At 43.6% G+C, this 17118-nt stretch overlaps 1 protein-coding gene across 1 annotated transcript in view; it reads left to right on the forward strand.

Annotated features, from left to right (window-relative positions):
- The first annotated feature begins 4923 nt into the window (after positions 1-4923).
- The window catches only part of GDF11 (growth differentiation factor 11), a 53010-nt gene continuing 40815 nt past the window's right edge, over positions 4924-17118 (forward strand). The window contains exon 1 of the mRNA XM_039338836.1: positions 4924-5470. Coding sequence (XP_039194770.1) covers positions 5080-5470 — 391 coding nt within the window. The 5' untranslated portion in view covers positions 4924-5079. The remainder of the gene's footprint in view (positions 5471-17118) is intronic.

The raw sequence follows: 17118 nt of genomic DNA on the forward strand, positions 1-17118 counted from the left end.
TGCAACCAGCATTGATTGGTACATATGGCCAGTTAAACCAAAGGCAATGTAATTACATTATGATTGACATAGCCATTCACTATGATCTACAATCCAACTACGCTTGTGGGGAATGAGTCATGCCTAATAATAGTTCTTGATGCAACTGTTCATTTATGTTAACAAATGCATCTAGTCAATTTGTTGGATTTAGATGACCTGTGCACTTTCATGTAGTTTGTATCTTAGATTTATCCCATTCTACAGTACTAAGTATCCAAAGTAGCTTATAAAAAGAGAAAACATTTTAACAGTATTAACGGAATAATAGAGTTGGAAGAGACCTTAAGGGTGTTCTAGTCTAATCCCCTGCTCAAACAGGAGACCCTATACCATTCCATACAAATGACTGTTCAATTTCTTCTTAAAAACCTCCAGTGATGGAGCATCCACAACTTCTGGAGGCAAGTTGTTCTACTGATTAATTGTTCTCATGTCAGGAAAATTCTCTTTAGTTCTAGGTTGAATCACTCCAACTGTTACTTCTTGTCCTGCCCTCAGGTGCTTTTGGAGAATACGTCGACCCCTTCCTTGCTGTGGCAGCCCCTCAAATATTGGAAAACTGCCATTCTGTCACCCTTTGCAAGACTAGACATATTCAATTCCTGCAGCTGTTCATCATATGTTTTAGTCTCCAGTCCCCTAATCATCTCCGTTGCTCTTCTCTGCACTCTTTCTAGAATCTCAACATCTCTTTTATATTTTGACAACCAAAAATTGAATGCAGTATTCCAAGTGTGGTTTTACCAGTGTAGGATAAAGCAGTACTAACACTTCACATGGTCTTGATGTTATCCCTTTGTTGATGCAGTCCAGGACTGCCTTGGCTTTTTTGGTAGCTGTAACACACTGCTGACTGTCCATTAGCACTCCTAGATCCCTCTCACAGTTATTGCTGTTGAGCCAGGCATCACCTATTCTGTATCTGCATTTGGTTTTTCTTGCCTAAGTGTAAAACCTTACTTTTCTCAACAGTGAATTTCATTTTATTGGCTAGGGCCCAGTATTCAAGTCTATCAAGATCCTTCTGGATCTTGAGCCTATCTTCTGGAGTGTTGGGTATTCCCCAGAGCTTGGTGTCCTCTGCAAATTTGATGAATTTCCCTTCTATCCCCTCAGCTAAATTATTTATGAAGATGTTAAAGAGTACCGGGATACCCACTGCATGTGAGGACTGCACATTGAGTGTGGTTATCAGCCAGTTTTGAATCCATCTGGAGTTGATGCTATCCTACATTTTTTATATTATTAAGAAGTAGGCTGTGATCTACTTTACAAATGCTTTACCAAGTCCAAGTATACAATGTCCACAGTATTTCGTTGGTCCACTAATTTAGTCACTTTGTCAAAGAATGAAGTAAGATTTGTTTGGCATGATCTATTTTTGACAAATCCATGTTGGCTTCTGATTATAACTTTGCTTGCTTCTAGGTGTTTGCAGATCTGTTGCTTGATAATCTTTACCAGGATCTTCCCAGTTATTGGTGCCAGACTGATTGGTCTATAGCAGTGGTTCTCAACCTTTGGGTCAGGACCCCATTTGGGGTCGAACGACCATTTCACGGGGGTCGCCAAATAATGCAGTCCGCCTTTTCCCCCCCCCCCTTTTCCTTAGCTGTGCTACTCCCTTTTATTCTACTGGCTTTTGAAAACCAATAGAATAGACTTTCTTGAATAGAGTCTAATTCTATTGGCTTTCAAAAGCCAATAGGAATTGTCCAGGCTGTCTCTGCCCTGCTGAGCCCGCCAAAAGTCCCATTCTGCAAACGGTGCTGCACCAGTTGAGTAGTCCTCGACTTACGACCGGTTGAGTAGTCCTCGACTTACGACCGGTTGGGGGTCGCAGCATTAAAAAGGTTGAGAACCATTGGTCTATAGTTTCCTGGATCCATTATTTTTTCCTTTTTTGAAGATTAGAACCACATCAGCTCTTTTTCAGTGCTCTGGTAGTTCCCCAATGCTCCAGGATCTTTGATAGTTTTTGCAAGTACTGATTAGAATTAGTCAGTCTGAGCGATCATAACAGAAGCTTAAAAGCCAAGAATGGCAAATTGAATTTAGCATGAAATTCTCAAAGCTGACCTATGTCTGAACAATATGAACACACATTAACAACACCCATCAGTTCTTAGTACCCATCAGGGTAAGAAGGGAAAATACTGGTGGCTTGTTTAAAGGAATCACTTTAATAATATTGTTTTCATATGTAGAAACTTTCTCTCTATTCACTGCAGTGGAACATTTCTACATTTCTTTCCGGCAAAATTTCACTGATGGACTGAAACATTTTTTTTTTACACAATGCATATTCTCTGTGTGTCTAAATAATGACTTATCTATGTTTGTTGTCTCTACATGTCTTAGTTTTCTATGTAAAAAAGAAATATTGAGCCTTATGCTTAATGATAAAGCCCACTCAGTTGATAGGCTTAGCCAAGACTAGGCATGAAGAAATACAGAAGTAAAACCAGCTTCAGTTCACACATGCTTGTAGTCATGGATCCCTTGACCTGAAGATGATGATGATTAGCAGGAGAAAGAAATTCTGTCAGGCTACTTTACTGGGTACATAACTGTACATATTTTCTTCATGAAAGTGTCTACCCTTGCACCCCCCCATCCCCACTCATCGTTTGGAGAAAGGGCCAGACTTCTTACTAAGCAACTCTATGTGATAAATGAGACCATCTTTTCTCAGGTTGACCTTTTAGTGTATGTGCTTTTGCTGCTCAGGAATGTTAAGAGGTGAAGGACCCAATGGATGGAAATGCCAGGCTGGGGGTGGCAGAAAGAGGGAGCAGTGTGCCAGCGTTTCAGATCATGAGGTTTTTTTCTAGCCCTACCTGGAGATTCCAGGCCAGGGACTGATGTGAACTTTTAGGTAGCAGGACAAGGGAGTGTTCTTCTGTACGATCCCTCTCTAAAGAGAAATCTGCTTAGATCATTTAAATTAAACAAGTAATAAGGAACATGTACTCTAAGGTCATATAATCCTATAACATCCATACACAGAATGGCTGAAGACAAATACTGTTTGAAATGTGCATTTTTCTTACAATGCTCCTTTTCCCAGGTTTATAGTCATGCTGATGGGCACTAAGATAGGCAGCTTGGTGCTCTTTAGAGTGATAGATCACCTATGTAATTCCAGGTCACTGTCCACACCGGCTGGGACTTCAAAGGGTTCTGGTCCAAAGGATTTAGGAGGCTGGGGGGAGGGAGGTTTACCTCTCCCAAACTTAGGTTGATTATTTCAGGAAATTAAGATGTTCTATGCTCCTTCCTTTTACCTATGGGGGGGGGGAAGAGCACGCTAATTTACACTTATACTATTTGTGGAGCATAGAAATTACAAATCAACCCATTCCTTCCGAGGATCACACTGGAATATTTGGTGGGGGTTTTACAGGACCCACCAAAGCAGAGGTGTCCCTTGGGCAAGGCAGGAGGAGATCATGTTTGACGGGGCTTCATGCACACTACGGTTGCCTCGGCTGAACTTTAGCGTAAGTGAAATTGAAGCTCTGCTGGCAGGTGAAACGGCGCTTTGCTCGGCACAGCACCGCAGCCCCAGGACCTCCTTTCTTCCGGCTCCGGCTGCCCCTGTTCGGCCCTACCGCTCCATTGGCGCCTCACCTGGCCCGCTCCCTCGCCCCCCTTCCGCTCCGGGGCCGGCGGAGAGAGGACGAGAGCAAGCAAGCAAGCTCGGCTTTCCCGAGCCCGCCGGGAGTCCCGCGGGCGCCGGCGCGGAAGGTGCTGCGCTTGGCCTGCGCGTCTTCTCCGGCTCAGCCCTCGCGAGTCGGCCGCCCCTCTGTTCTCCGACGGCCAAAACAACACGGCCGCACGTGGCTGGGCTCCGGGTCGGAACTCCGCCGGGCACCCGCCCCAGCCGCTCGGATGCTGGGCAGGGGAGAGGGGCGGCCGCGGGAGACAGCGCACGCAGCGAAGCGCGGGGCAGCCCCGGCGCCTATTGCCCGAGGGCAGTGGAGGGTGACAGCAGCCCGCCCTCTAGGCCAGCTTCGGGCGACAGGCGGGCGGGCGAGGTCTCCGCAGTCCGCGCGCGTGCCTCGCCGGGCGGGAGCGGGGAGGACTGTCAAAGCCACCAGGACCCGGAGAGAAAAGGAGAGAGAGCTAGAAACGGTCGAATCGATCGGGGAGTTAGACGACACGGGCACTTAGAAACTGTCAAATGGCCCAGAGAGGGGAGAGAAGGGGAGGGACGCTGAGGTAAACTCTGCGCTGAGGCAAAGCGGCGCTTGCCGCCTGAGAAGTGCGGAAGCCCGCAGGGGCTCCGGGAGCGCCAGGTGGGCCGGCGCCCGAGGCGGAATGAGGTCGAGGGTAGCAGCTAACGGTTTTCCCTCGCCCTCGTCGCTCGCCCGGCCACCGCTTCGCCCGGGTCCACCCCGAGTGCCCGAGCCGCCCCTCCCCGCGTATTGTTACGAGCGCCTCCTCCCCTCGGAGCCCGGGGCTGAAAGCCACCCCGCTCCGCCTGCCGCGGGAAGGTAGCGCGCGGGGGAAGGAAAAAGGGGACTTGTTTCTTTAAGGGGTTGTCAGATGCCTCCTCCACACGCTCCCTCCCTCCCTCCCCATCTGGGCGCCCCCTCCCCTCCTCGCTTCAAAGAGCGCTGCCAGCCTTTAAAAGGTTTGACACCAGGCGAGGCGAGCGCGGTCGGAATGCTTCGCCCTGACCCGAGGAGAGCGCGGAGAAGTCCGCTCGCTTTCCCCTGCCGGTGACAGCCCTTTTGCCGAGAGCTCTTTTGTTGCCTCCGCAGCCAATCAAGGCTTTTTACGACACAGTTCAGTTGGGATATAAAAGGAGAGTCCTTCTTTCTTCCCCCCCCCTCCTCTCCTTCCCCCAACCAGCAAGTCGGCCCCCCCCATCTCCAACCCCCAAGAACTTAGCGGCGGCGGCGGCGGCACCACCCCCCAAGCACCCAGCAGCTGCAGCCCATCATCCCGAGGCCGAGCCAGAGCGATTGTGCTCCGCGAGAGAAAGGAGCGGGCTTGCTTGGCTGGGGAGGGAGCGGAGAAGCGCCAGACATGCCGGTGCCCAAGTCGACCGTCTTCTGGGGCTTCCTGGTCCTGTCCCTGGAGTTGTGCGCGGGCGAGCCGAGCGAGAAGGCGCCCACGGAGGGCGTCCCCCTGGTGACAGAAGCCGAGGACCAGAGCTGCCCGGTGTGTCTTTGGCGCAAGCACAGCAAAGAGATGAGGCTGGAGAGCATCAAGTCGCAGATCCTCAGCAAGCTGAGGCTCAAAGAGGCGCCCAACATCACCCGCGAGGTGGTCAACCAGCTGCTGCCCAAAGCCCCGCCGCTGCAGCAGATCCTGGACTTGCACGACTTCCAGGGGGACTCCTTCCAGCACGACGACTACCTGGAGGAGGACGAGTACCACGCCACCACCGAGACTGTCATCAGCATGGCTCAAGAAAGTAAGCCGGGGCTTCTTTGTTAAGGAGGCAGGAGCCGGGCTGCCTGCAGCGGCCAAGCGCAACTTTCGCGGCCGCGGGCTTGGGGGAGGGAGGAGGAGAGCCAGCCGGCCAGCCAGCCGCTTCGCCTCTGCGAGTCTTGGGTTTATTGTTTATTGCAGCTCGGCAGAAACTGCTCCCAGAGCAGCAGCAGCAGCAGCGGCGGCGGCAAGCAGCAGCGCTGGCGTCGCCAGGGACCTCCAAATCAAAGGGAATGGGTGGGCTTCTTTGCTGCAGATGGCTGGGTTTTTGCCGGAGGGTGGGGGAGAGAGAGCTGACCAGGTGTGAAGAAGGCATCCGCACTAAGTCCTCTCCATCCCCGCCTGGGCCGGATTTCTTTGAGTATCTCTTAAGGGCTGATTTCACTATCAGGTTAGTTTAATGCTTAACCCGACCCCTCCCCTGCGCGCTAGAGAGCAAATGCCAGGAGGGGGTCAGATCGGAAAGGTTGAGTTGAATGAAAGGCCTCTGCTCCTCAAAATGTTCGTCCGGGCTTCCCCCCCCCCCACAACTGACTGCAGAAACCTAATGCTTTCCCCTAAGTTGTGCAAAGTTCTTCCACCCAGCAGATAAGATGCACTTGAAGAGAGAAGCTCTGTGCAGAAAGTGGCTGCCTCCAGCTTTGGCAACGTGAAACGCATTGTGCAAACTCATCCCTGTTGAGAGCTTTGTCACCCTACTGTTCTGTGGGTTTGGAACTTAAAGTGTGTGTGTCTGTGGAAGTAGAGTGGGGGGTGGGTGGGTGGGTGGGTGAGTGAGTGATCTCTGTGTGTAGATTAATGTTGTGTGAAAAGTACTTTTTGCCCAAACCAAATAAACCTAAGAAAGGTCATGGAGAGGTTCTGCTCCAGAGCACAGTTGCCGAAAGGTGTCATGATTCTGAAAGGCCTCTGCCAGTCATGCTCCCTTGCAAACAGAAAGGGGAAACGGCATTTCTCTCCGCTGGAGAGGGTGGCTCCTTTCTCTCCCCCTGCCAAGTTAAGGCATAATCCCTTTTGTGAGTTCCTTTCTCCAGCTGCAAACACTCAGAAGTTTGCCCAGCCAGCAGAGCATTTGCAATATCCAGCTGCCTGCCTCCCTCCTCATCAGGCCCCCCTCCTTGTTCTCTTTCCAGGTCTGCCAAAATCCACGGCCCTTTGTACTTCTCCCGTTTTATTATAACCTCACATTGAATTACATTTTTTCCTTTGTGGGAAAAAAAAACAAGTTAAAAGTAAATGTTTCCTAGAGCTTTGAGAAAACAAGCAAGAATGACTGGGGAGTGACAGGCCTATGTGCAAGGCAATCTTCCTTTCTTGCCACCCTTACCTTGGCTGGTTTGCTTGCAAGTGGACTGAGCGTGGAAGTACTTGTGCAGTATTGATCCTATGGGGACCCTGAAACTACTGAGGTATATTTCAGGAGTTGCGGTGGTTGGAAATGGAATTGACAGGTACCTGTTCGTTTCAGGCTCCTCTAACAGGGCTGCTGCTGTTACTGTTGCTTTTTTGAAAGTTCTCTCTGTAAAGCATAAAGGTGAATTTAAGAAATGGCAGATAGTGGGAGTGGAAAGAAGACTAAGTGGTCTGCTAATTTCTGTTACAGTTGCACAATTGCACAGGGATTATAGGGGCATTTTCCTTGCTGCCTGATGGACAAGATATAAGTCTTGGCTAAGGAGTCGTTTTGAGTTTTATCCCGGGGAGCAGGATACACACACACACACACACACACACACACACACACTCCTCCCCAGGATAAATCTCAAAATGACCACTCCCTCAAGACTTTAGCTTGCTTAGTGGGCACAGCAATCCCAGCATAGAGACCCTTTTAATTCTCTTCTAGTTCAATGACAGCAAGCCTAACACAACCCTGCATGCTCAGCCAGTAAATAATAACCGTATTTGGAAATAAATACTGGCTAATACAAATAGAGAACAGTGTGGTTTATTTGTATACAGTTTACACAGGGGTTGAATTGTCAAACATGGTAAGCCAGACAATCTGGTTTCTGCAACACACTAAGCCAATATCTAACAAAATACAATGTTTGTTAATATGATGTATGTGCCAGTTTATGCTTTGTGCAATATAGCAAGAACATTCTTTTTAAACAAGTGAAATCTTGCACTCTCAAATGCAGTATCCTTCAGGGGGAAAAGATGTACTGGAGCCTGAAACGAAGAGCAAATGCTGACTAATTACAGCTCTGCATTATGAATCTGCAGCTTTTCTGCCTTCTTTGCTTGCTTTGACTTCAGGGAATAATCTCTGTGGCACATAACCCTTATATTCAAACAGGAGACAAGAGGCACTGAAACTCTATTGTGCAAGCAAATCTCTCTAAGTCTAGGCTCACATACATACTGTATATCTGACGCCTGCAAATCAAGCAAACTTTCCTCCATGAATAATCATTCACACATTCGCCTTCATTCCTTAGTCACTTTTAAGTGTGCTCCCTTCAGCTACAGACCTCTGTAGCTCCAGTTTTTAGGGAAACTTGCAATCAGGCAAATGCAGAGACTGCCACCAAGGAGGAACTGGTTTTCAAGTGGGAAACAATTCAGAATAACTTTTCATGCAGTTTTCTATAGCACTTCAATTAATTTTTACAAAATTCAGAACAGTTGGTATAGTATTCAGTTAAAGAATGCTGGATAGCAGCACTATGTTGAACAAGAATGATATGTACTCATAAAATTAAGTGGCAATGAGAGCAATTTATTTACCATGCTGAAAACATTGTTAGCACAGACTCTCTTCCCTATGAGCCTTATTGGTGCCTCAGATTGCAAAAGCAGCATTCTTAAAAATGCTTTATACCATTTTGCCATTCATACTTGTTTAAGATAACTTTATGAGCCTTTCTGAGCCAATATATCTTAGACATTAGAACAAACAAATCACAGGATGCAAAATTCCTGTACATTCACTGTCTGTCTATAGGCATTGTCCTTTCTCAAATGCTGCTGCCAGAAAGTCTAACATTGAGAGATCCTAACAATTATAACTCAGCAGCACTTGAAGGATAGAAGCTTCCTACCCCTCCATTATCTTTTTTTTTTGTGTGTGTGCCTTCGAGTCAGGGTTGACACCAGACAAACTGCCTGGTCTAATCCCTGCTGTTCTCTTGGCAAGGTTTTTGGGGAAGTGGTTTGCCTTTGCCTACTTTCTAGGGCTGAGAGAGAGGGATTGGCTCAAAGGTCAACCAGTTGGCTTTGGGCCTATAGTGCAACTTGTTGACCTTTGGGTCTATGGTGGGACTTGAACATGGTTTCTCATTTTCTAGCCTTAATCACTACACGGAATTTTCATTATCATTTACAGCAGGATATAACTTAAATTTCAAGGCTAGCTAGGCTGAGAATAAAGGGCACTGGAGTCATTCTGTAATTGTAGTGAGATGAGATGTATTTTAAGGGACTACCACAAAGAAGGAGGGGGGGGGAGTGTCAACCTGTTCTCCAAAGCACCAGAAGGCAGAACAAGAAGTAATGGATGGAAACTAATCAAGGAGAGAAGCAACCTAGAACTAAGGAGAAATTTCCTGGCAGTGAGAGCAATCAACCAGTGGAACAACTTGCCTCCAGAAATTGTGAATGCTCCAGTACTGGAGGTTTTTAAGACGAGATTGGACAACCATTTGTCTGAGATGGTATAGCACTTCCTGTTGAGCAGGGGGTTGGACTAGAAGACCTCCAAGGTCCCTTCCAACTCTGTTATTTTGATCTGTTAGTTGGTTAGAACATGAAGTCTATTGAATGTGTTCTGCTGTGGTATACTGATGAATATGCCCTTGATATCTGATTTCTATAACAGTAATAGATTTTTAAAGTATCATCTAATATACTACAGCAAAAATGACCTTGTAAATAAATATACCTTAAGAATTTACTTAATACTATAAGGGTTAGAAAACTGGAAGAACTATGTTTTAAAAACTGATAAGAATTAGAGAATTAGAGATTCATTAGTATCATATGATGAGTCAGATATTCAGGCTAATATATTATCAATGCAATCACTATGAGACAGGTGTTAGGTCATTTGCAAAAATCAATCTATTAGTAAACTCTGAGCAGGAATGATTAGATAGTTGAAGGGTACTGAAAAACACAAGGGAGTATCTGAAAAACTCTTTATCCATATTCATCTTATATGAGGAACACATACCATAATCTTCTAATGTTGCTTTAAGCATATATCTTTAAGCATATCTAAGCATATTTCACAATGGGCCCTAGTTGGCTGGCTGGTATTCCTGAGGTATTTTTTCAGCAAAATTTAGAGTTGTAAGTTCTTTATTACTAATTGAGAGAATTGTCTTTTTTACTGTTTGGAATTAAAGCATTGACCAAAGCATATACGATTGCATTGTATTGAAAGCAGATTGAGTTGAAAATATGTGAATCTTGCAGTCTTCTTCATAATTATTATTTCTGTGTTGAGACTCCATCTAAGTATTTTAATGGTGTTTTAAAATTCAAAGCTGAGCAAAGATTTGAGTATATATCATTGGAATAGCAGTATGTTTAACTGTTACTATTATAAATGAATATAATTTCTTATTTTCTGGAACAGCCTGGCTGGTCAGGAATGGTATCTGTACTAAGGAATATAATTTCTATACTTATCAAAGAGGGAAAATGACTGTATACTTCAATGGAAAGAGAAAAGCAAGAGAAGTGCCACTTATGCAATGTTTATTTGTTATTTATACAGTAAGACTAGGGTCTACAAGACCCCATCTTATTGTGGTGATACAAAGAGCTTGGGAGAAAAAAAATAGTTCCTGCTTCCTCATGTTTTATTTATTTCTTTAAAATAGTTTCACATCACTGACTTTAAAAAAAGTCCTCAATGCAGTTTATAATAAAAGTTTTTTTTATACAGAATAGAGTTACCTATTAAAAATCAAGCTTAATGACAACAGGTTTTTGATTATTTTGGGTGAAGAATTTGTCTACAAAAATGTCTATCCTGAAGAAAATTAATTTAATCCAGTCCTTAAGTGGTTGGATGTTTTATTCTTTGTCAAATCTCTTATTCTTAGGTGAAAAAAGTCACTTTAACCTAATCATGTTTAAATATTACCACTTACTGGCTCATTCTAAAATTTACATAAAGTAGATTATAACAAGTATATTTTACTAATTTTCTTTACATGAAAATATTAGTTCTTATATGACTTGACACCACTTCAGCACCATTATTGCTAATTCTGCCTTTCCAAGATTAGGTGATATTAAATCACTTTGAGAAAAGAATGCTTCTTCGCATCTAATCTAATCTAATCTAATCTAATCTAATCTAATCTAATCTAATCTAATCTAGCATCTCAGTGCCCTTCATTTTGAACACCAGTTGCTTAAAAGGACCACACATCCCACCTTTATTTTCTAAGGAACCATAGATAATTGTACTGTAGATAATTGTTATTTTAAAAAATGCTAGATTTTTATTAAAAACAACACGTGTTTCTGGTCAAATCAAATTCCCCAAATATTAGCATAATCAATGAAATGTTTGAAATCAAAACTGCATTTAACCTTATGTTTCATATTTATTTATAATGGACTCTTTAGAGATCATAAAGTTGTATCATGAAGTTTTGCTATTCATTAATTCCAACAACAAAAATCATCCCATGAGATTGGGAATTATTAGGCTACATCATTGAGAAAATTAGAAGCCATATGCTGAAGATGTTTTGCAACTTTTTTATATATATATTTCTAAGTGCTCCCCCACATATATCACCACATTAGACTCTCCTATTGTTCTTTTACAAGCATACTTCATGATAGTGAGTCTATCAGATTCTTTCTAGTTCCAAACAGATTTCTTTCAATACATGCTTCTATTGCATGACTGAGGTAAATATTGCCCTGGAAATGGGCACAAAAGCCTCCAGCACAGGTGGCATAGGAGGCACAGTGCCGCCCTGCAAAAAGTCTGCAATGGACTATCTATGTGCTGAGGCAAATGTTCAGGACTGTTTAGCATCATCAAATTGGATGTCACTCAAAGTTATCACTCACTTGTTAACTGGGGCTCAAAATAATTGAGTTTGTTTTTCAATACTAGTAAATGAAATAAATGCCTCAGTTACCCAACTCTAGACAGATAATCTTTTCCTACTTCGTTTGAAATGGCTTTTTCATGACAAGAAACACAGCAGTTAGATCTTTTTTTTTCCAGAATGAAATATGAATCTTCTTTCTTCTGTGTTTCCTGTTGTGACCTTCAATCACTAGAGAAGACAAAACCAGGTCTAATAAGCAATAGTTCTAATCAGAAGGAGAGCGGTAAAAGTAGGGTGAAGTAAGCTGAAAACCAAAAGATATGTTCATTTCACTGAACCCTCAATGTGAATCCTTTGAACCTTCAGTTCTCCTGAAATGTTACTTATTAATCCTGAGAGCATACTAGGTGGGAGACAAAGAGAGAAGACTTAATACTGATCAAATAAATCTGAAATAATGCATTAGTTATCCACATTGGACTTGGCTGTTATGTCAAACTTCCTCCAGAATACTGCTGAGGATGTTAAGGAAATCAAAGAACTGAAAGTCATTAAAAGTCTTCAGGAGGGGTGATTCACACTGAACTGCTGGACTTGAAATCAAGTCAGCACTTGGCATGGCTAAAAAAAAAAAAAAAAAAATCTGGCCCTGTAGAAAGAGAGAAAAAAATGACCATTCACAGTAAAGCAATTCCAGAAGACTTGCAAAGAAAATGTACAGTGGTTTAGAAATAAGTTATTTAATTTACATGGAACCCTTTGATGAGAAGAGACCTTTATTCTAATCATATAGACAGTAGCCATGGGATGGGAGTTTAAAATTAGTGGATCCAGGAATCTGAAGTTTAAGATAAAAGATGAGCAAAGGTCATTCTTCCACTGCACCAATACATCATTTTGAAAATGATGAATAGCTGCACTTTAGGAATAAAACTTTTTGTTATCTTATGGTAAGATGGACAGTCAATAAATTCTAAAAACAAATAAATAAAATGCTTGTAACAGAATAGAATTTGAACAATAGTATTTTACAGGCTTATAATGTCTCTGCTTCTGCCCCAAATGCACTTACAGTTAGAGACTGGAAAGACAGAAAATGTATACCAGGAATGTTTAGCACATTTGTGAACTGCACCTATTTGGTAACCATAAGTTTAGCCTGCTCTTCTAATGTTATGTCCTTTGGAAGAACCAATGATTCCAAAGGCTCAGTTTAGCAAGCAGCCATGTAAGGAGGAGAGACAGCGTATGGTCTGGAGTGTGTGAAGGCCGAGCGGAAGGAAGGGGTGTGGGTGAAAAGGTGTGGGGGGCACAAGTGTGAGGAATCGCAATAGGGAAAAGGACTTCCCTCCTGGCCAATTCTACAGCTCATTGAGAAATTTCTTTCTCTAGCATTAATAGATTTGGATTGCTTTGAAATTTTACTGCCCATAAAATCGGTGACACGTTGAGACTTTTTTCTGTGTTAAACGTTTGCTGCTCCTCCTTGCTGCAACCATCTCTCTCTCCTTAACAACTTGCTTCTCCCCACCCAACCCCCCCCAAAATAAAAAAATATAAAAGTCAGCATGCAAACACTGACAAGAATAATCCAATCTGATTTTAATTAGCCATGTGGAAAAGCTCCCTTTGTCCCAGGCTCACCGATTGGCTGGAGCTCATCCACTCAACTCTTAGGTTTCATCCCCTGGAATCCTGGACATTCTTCTTCATCTCCCTTTCTCTGGATGACAATTATGATTTTTGTTGCTTACATTCTTTCATGAAGCAATTGTGTGTGCCAGTGTTTTTATGGTTCCTGAACAGAAGGGAGAGAAGGTTTTATAGGCAATGGGGCCATAAACCTTTCTGGGTCCCTTCACAGTCTTTCTGTCCTGTTCTACACACACACACACACACACACACACACACACACACACACACACACACTTTTTAATCTAAAGCATACATTTCTCCCACTGATAGACAAGAAACTGGGAAAGGATAATTGGGTTCTAAACCATTTATTGGCTACCCATGACCCCTGCTGACCTTTCTTTTGGGCACTGGAGGTAGAGAAGGGAAGTTAATGAAGTATCTTGGAGGTTTCTTCAGGGTGTGTGTATATGTGTGTGACGGTGTGAAATCCACCAAATGCTACTCGCAGCCCAGCATTCTAACTCCAAGGAGTAGATTTAAATCAACAGTAAATACAAAATTGTTTGTAGGCTTTATTATTTTATGGATCTGGGGTAATTTCAAGGCTGAAAGTATGAGGTCAAGAACCGGAGACCAAAATATCTCAGGAAAATCCAGGCTATCAATGTTGATTCAGCACATTAATAAAGGGAAGCTGGAATGGTGAAGTATTAGCAAATTTTAACAAGCAATGAAATAGCTCAAAAACAGATAGGAGTAAAATGTTTTCAAAATATATACAAGTACAACCTATCCCTAGTAATGTCAAGCCATTTATGTCCAGATAATATTTCCAATGTATTTCTGCAGTTACTTTGTTGTTGTTAATTGCGAAGTCATGTCCGACCCATCGCAACCCCATGGACAACGTTCCTCCAGGTCTTCCTGTCCTCTACCATCTTCTGGAGTCCATTTAAGTTCACACCTACTGCTTCAGTGACTCCATCCAGCCATCTCATTCTCTGTCGTCCCCTTCTTCTATTGCCCTCAATCTTTCCAGCATTAGGCCCTTTTCCAGTGAGTCCTTCCTTCTCATTAGGTGGCCAAAGTATTTGAGTTTCAACTTCAGGATCTGGCCTTCTAAAGAGCAGTCAGGGTTGATCTCTTCTAGGACTGACCGGTTTGAACGCCTTGCAGTCCAAGGGACTCGCAGGAGTCTTCTCCAGCACCATAGTTCAAAGGCCTCAATTCTTTGGCGCTCAGCCTTTCTTATGGTCCAACTTTCACAGCCATACATTGCAACTGGGAAAACCATGGCCTGGACTATACGCACTTTTGTTGGCAGGGTGATGTCTCTGCTTTTTAGTATGCTGTCTAGATTTGCCATAGCTTTCCTCCCCAGGAGCAAGCGTCTTTTAATTTCTTGGCTGCAGTCCCCATCTGAGGTGATCTTGGAGCCCAGAAAAATAAAATCTGTCACTACCTCCATTTCTTCCCCATCTATTTGCCAGGAATTGAGAGGGCCGGATGCCATGATTTTGGTTTTCTTAATGTTGAGTTTCAAGCCAACTTTTGCACTCTCCTTCTTCACCCGCATCAAGAGGCTCTTTAGTTCCTCTTCACTTTCTGCCATTAGAGTGGTATCATCTGCATATCTTAAGTTGTTGATATTTCTCCCGGCAATCTTAATTCCAACTTTTGTTTCATCTAGCCTTGCCTTTCTCATGATGTGCTCTGCATATAAGTTAAATAGGCAGGGTGACAGTATACAGCCTTGCCAGACTCTTTTCCAATTTTGAACCAATCAGTGGTTCCATGTCCCGTTCTCACTGTTGCTTCTTGACCCGCATATAGGTTTCTCAAGAGACAAATAAGATGGTCTGGTATTCCCATCTCTTTAAGAACTTGCCACAATTTGTTGTGATCCACACAATCAAAGGCTTTAGCATAGTCAATGAAGCAGAAGTAGATGTTTCTCTGGAACTCCCTAGCTTTCTCCATGATCCAGCGTATGTTGGCAATTTGATCTCTAGTTCCTCTGCCTCTTCGAAATCCTGCCTGTACTTCTGGTAGTTCTCGATCCACATACTGCTGGAGTCTAGCTTGTAGGATTTTAAGCATAATCTGCAGTTACTACTTGGGGCTAATTATGTTTTCTTGTTCGTCGTGAGACTATATAGTAAATTCCATCCCCCAAAACAGATGCATCTTCTAGAGCAGTGGTGGCGAACCTATGGCATGGGTGCCAGAGGCGGCACTCAACGCCCTCTCTGTGGGCAAGTGTGCCGTCGCCCCAGTCCTAGGCCTTCAGCTGGGTTTTATAAAACCTTTTTGCTTTAGGCCTCCGCCGCCATGTACAAAAAAAAAGGTTCAATCAATCAGTCAATTTCAACTTCTCATGGAAAAAAAAAGATCTTGCAAAGTTGGAATTGATTGATTGAACTTTTTAGTCCCACCCAGTCTGCCATTACTACCGCAGCCAGGCCCACCCAATGGGCCACGCCCACCCAAGGCCACCCCCACCCAATGGGCCACACCCACCCGGCACCTGACAATGCATAAGTGGGTTTTGGGTTGCAGTTTGGGCACTCGGTCTCTAAAAGGTTCGCCATCACTGTTCATGTGAGTACCTACTTATATTTAATTGAAATGCAATTCCAACACTAGTATGGAAATGATAATTATGCAAAGGTTATGTGATATCATAACTATATCTCTTTGTGGAAATGTCTAGGAAGAAGTTTATTCTTTAACTATGGGTTCAGTTTGGCATATCAGTATGAGGTGGTGAATGTAGTCTCCCATGCAATATTAATAGTAGTACTTTGTTAATAATTGAAGTATTATTGAAGTATAATTATTGTTTGTAAACAATGCTAAGTTTGATAAAATAAGCAGGGCAACATTTTTATACTGGGAGACCATAATCACCATCATCATGCCACAAAAATCACAATAACCATATCTGGGAGTCTAGCAATATCACAGGTGGGGGAGGATATTGGGCTAGATATTTTCAATACACCAAGATGTGCTCAAACAAAATTGTATCACAAAGTTCAGTGGCATATGAACTTCTATGGGAACAATCTGGGGACTACAAAATAGAGGCTGGGGATTGTATGAGATTTGTAGGCCATAGGTTATTCATCCTTGCAATGAACACTAGAAGAGCCAACATTAATCACTAATGCAAATGGAAACTCAATAGTGTTATATGTACCCCACCATAGCTATATCTATTGCAGCAGGTAGCAGTAAGTATGATCTGTTTAAGCCAGCTCATTAAAGCAGATACATTATTTTAGATTTGTGCAAGAGCCAAAAATAAACATGTTGCTGCTTTAAAGAAGTGCTACATGTGCATTCCTGTGCATTCCAAAGCACCTTGTCTAAATCATTTTAAAAGCATGCACAACCATCCTATATCACCGAACAGAAAAGTTTCTCAGCTAGTTGGGGACCATTCTTGTATATGCCAGTCAGATTGCAGTGCTAGTGTTCCCCAGTTAAGGAATTATCAATTTTTTCAAGACCTGCCTAATACCCTATGAATTCTTAAACCAGCAAAAGGAAAGGCATGTCGCTATGTCAGTGACCACTGACCCACTGGCCTGGTGGGCAGCAAAAAGTGTAAGTTTGCTGCAGCTGGTTAATATTATGGGGAATCATTGATTTTCTTTATTTACATCAGTTGTTCTCAACCTTCCTAATGCCGCAACCCTTTAATACAGTTCCTCATGTTGTGGTGACCCCCAACCCCCCCAGCTGGCCGGGGGGGGCAGGAAGGCTGCTCTGCCGGCTCTGCCCAGCCTGGTTGGAGAAGCGCCATTCCTCTCCCTCTTTCTCTCTTTCTTTCCTCCCTCTTTCTCTTTCTCTTTCTCTCTCTCTTTCCTCTCTCTCTTCTCTCTCTCTCTCTCTTTCCTCCCTTTCTTTCTCTCTTTCCTCTCTTTTCCTGTTTCTCTTTCTCTCTTCTCTCTCTTCC

This window comes from Crotalus tigris, unplaced genomic scaffold (assembly GCF_016545835.1).
Source record: "Crotalus tigris isolate CLP2741 ecotype Arizona unplaced genomic scaffold, ASM1654583v1 scf7180000017721.692284, whole genome shotgun sequence".
NCBI classification, from domain to species: Eukaryota; Metazoa; Chordata; class Lepidosauria; order Squamata; family Viperidae; genus Crotalus; species Crotalus tigris.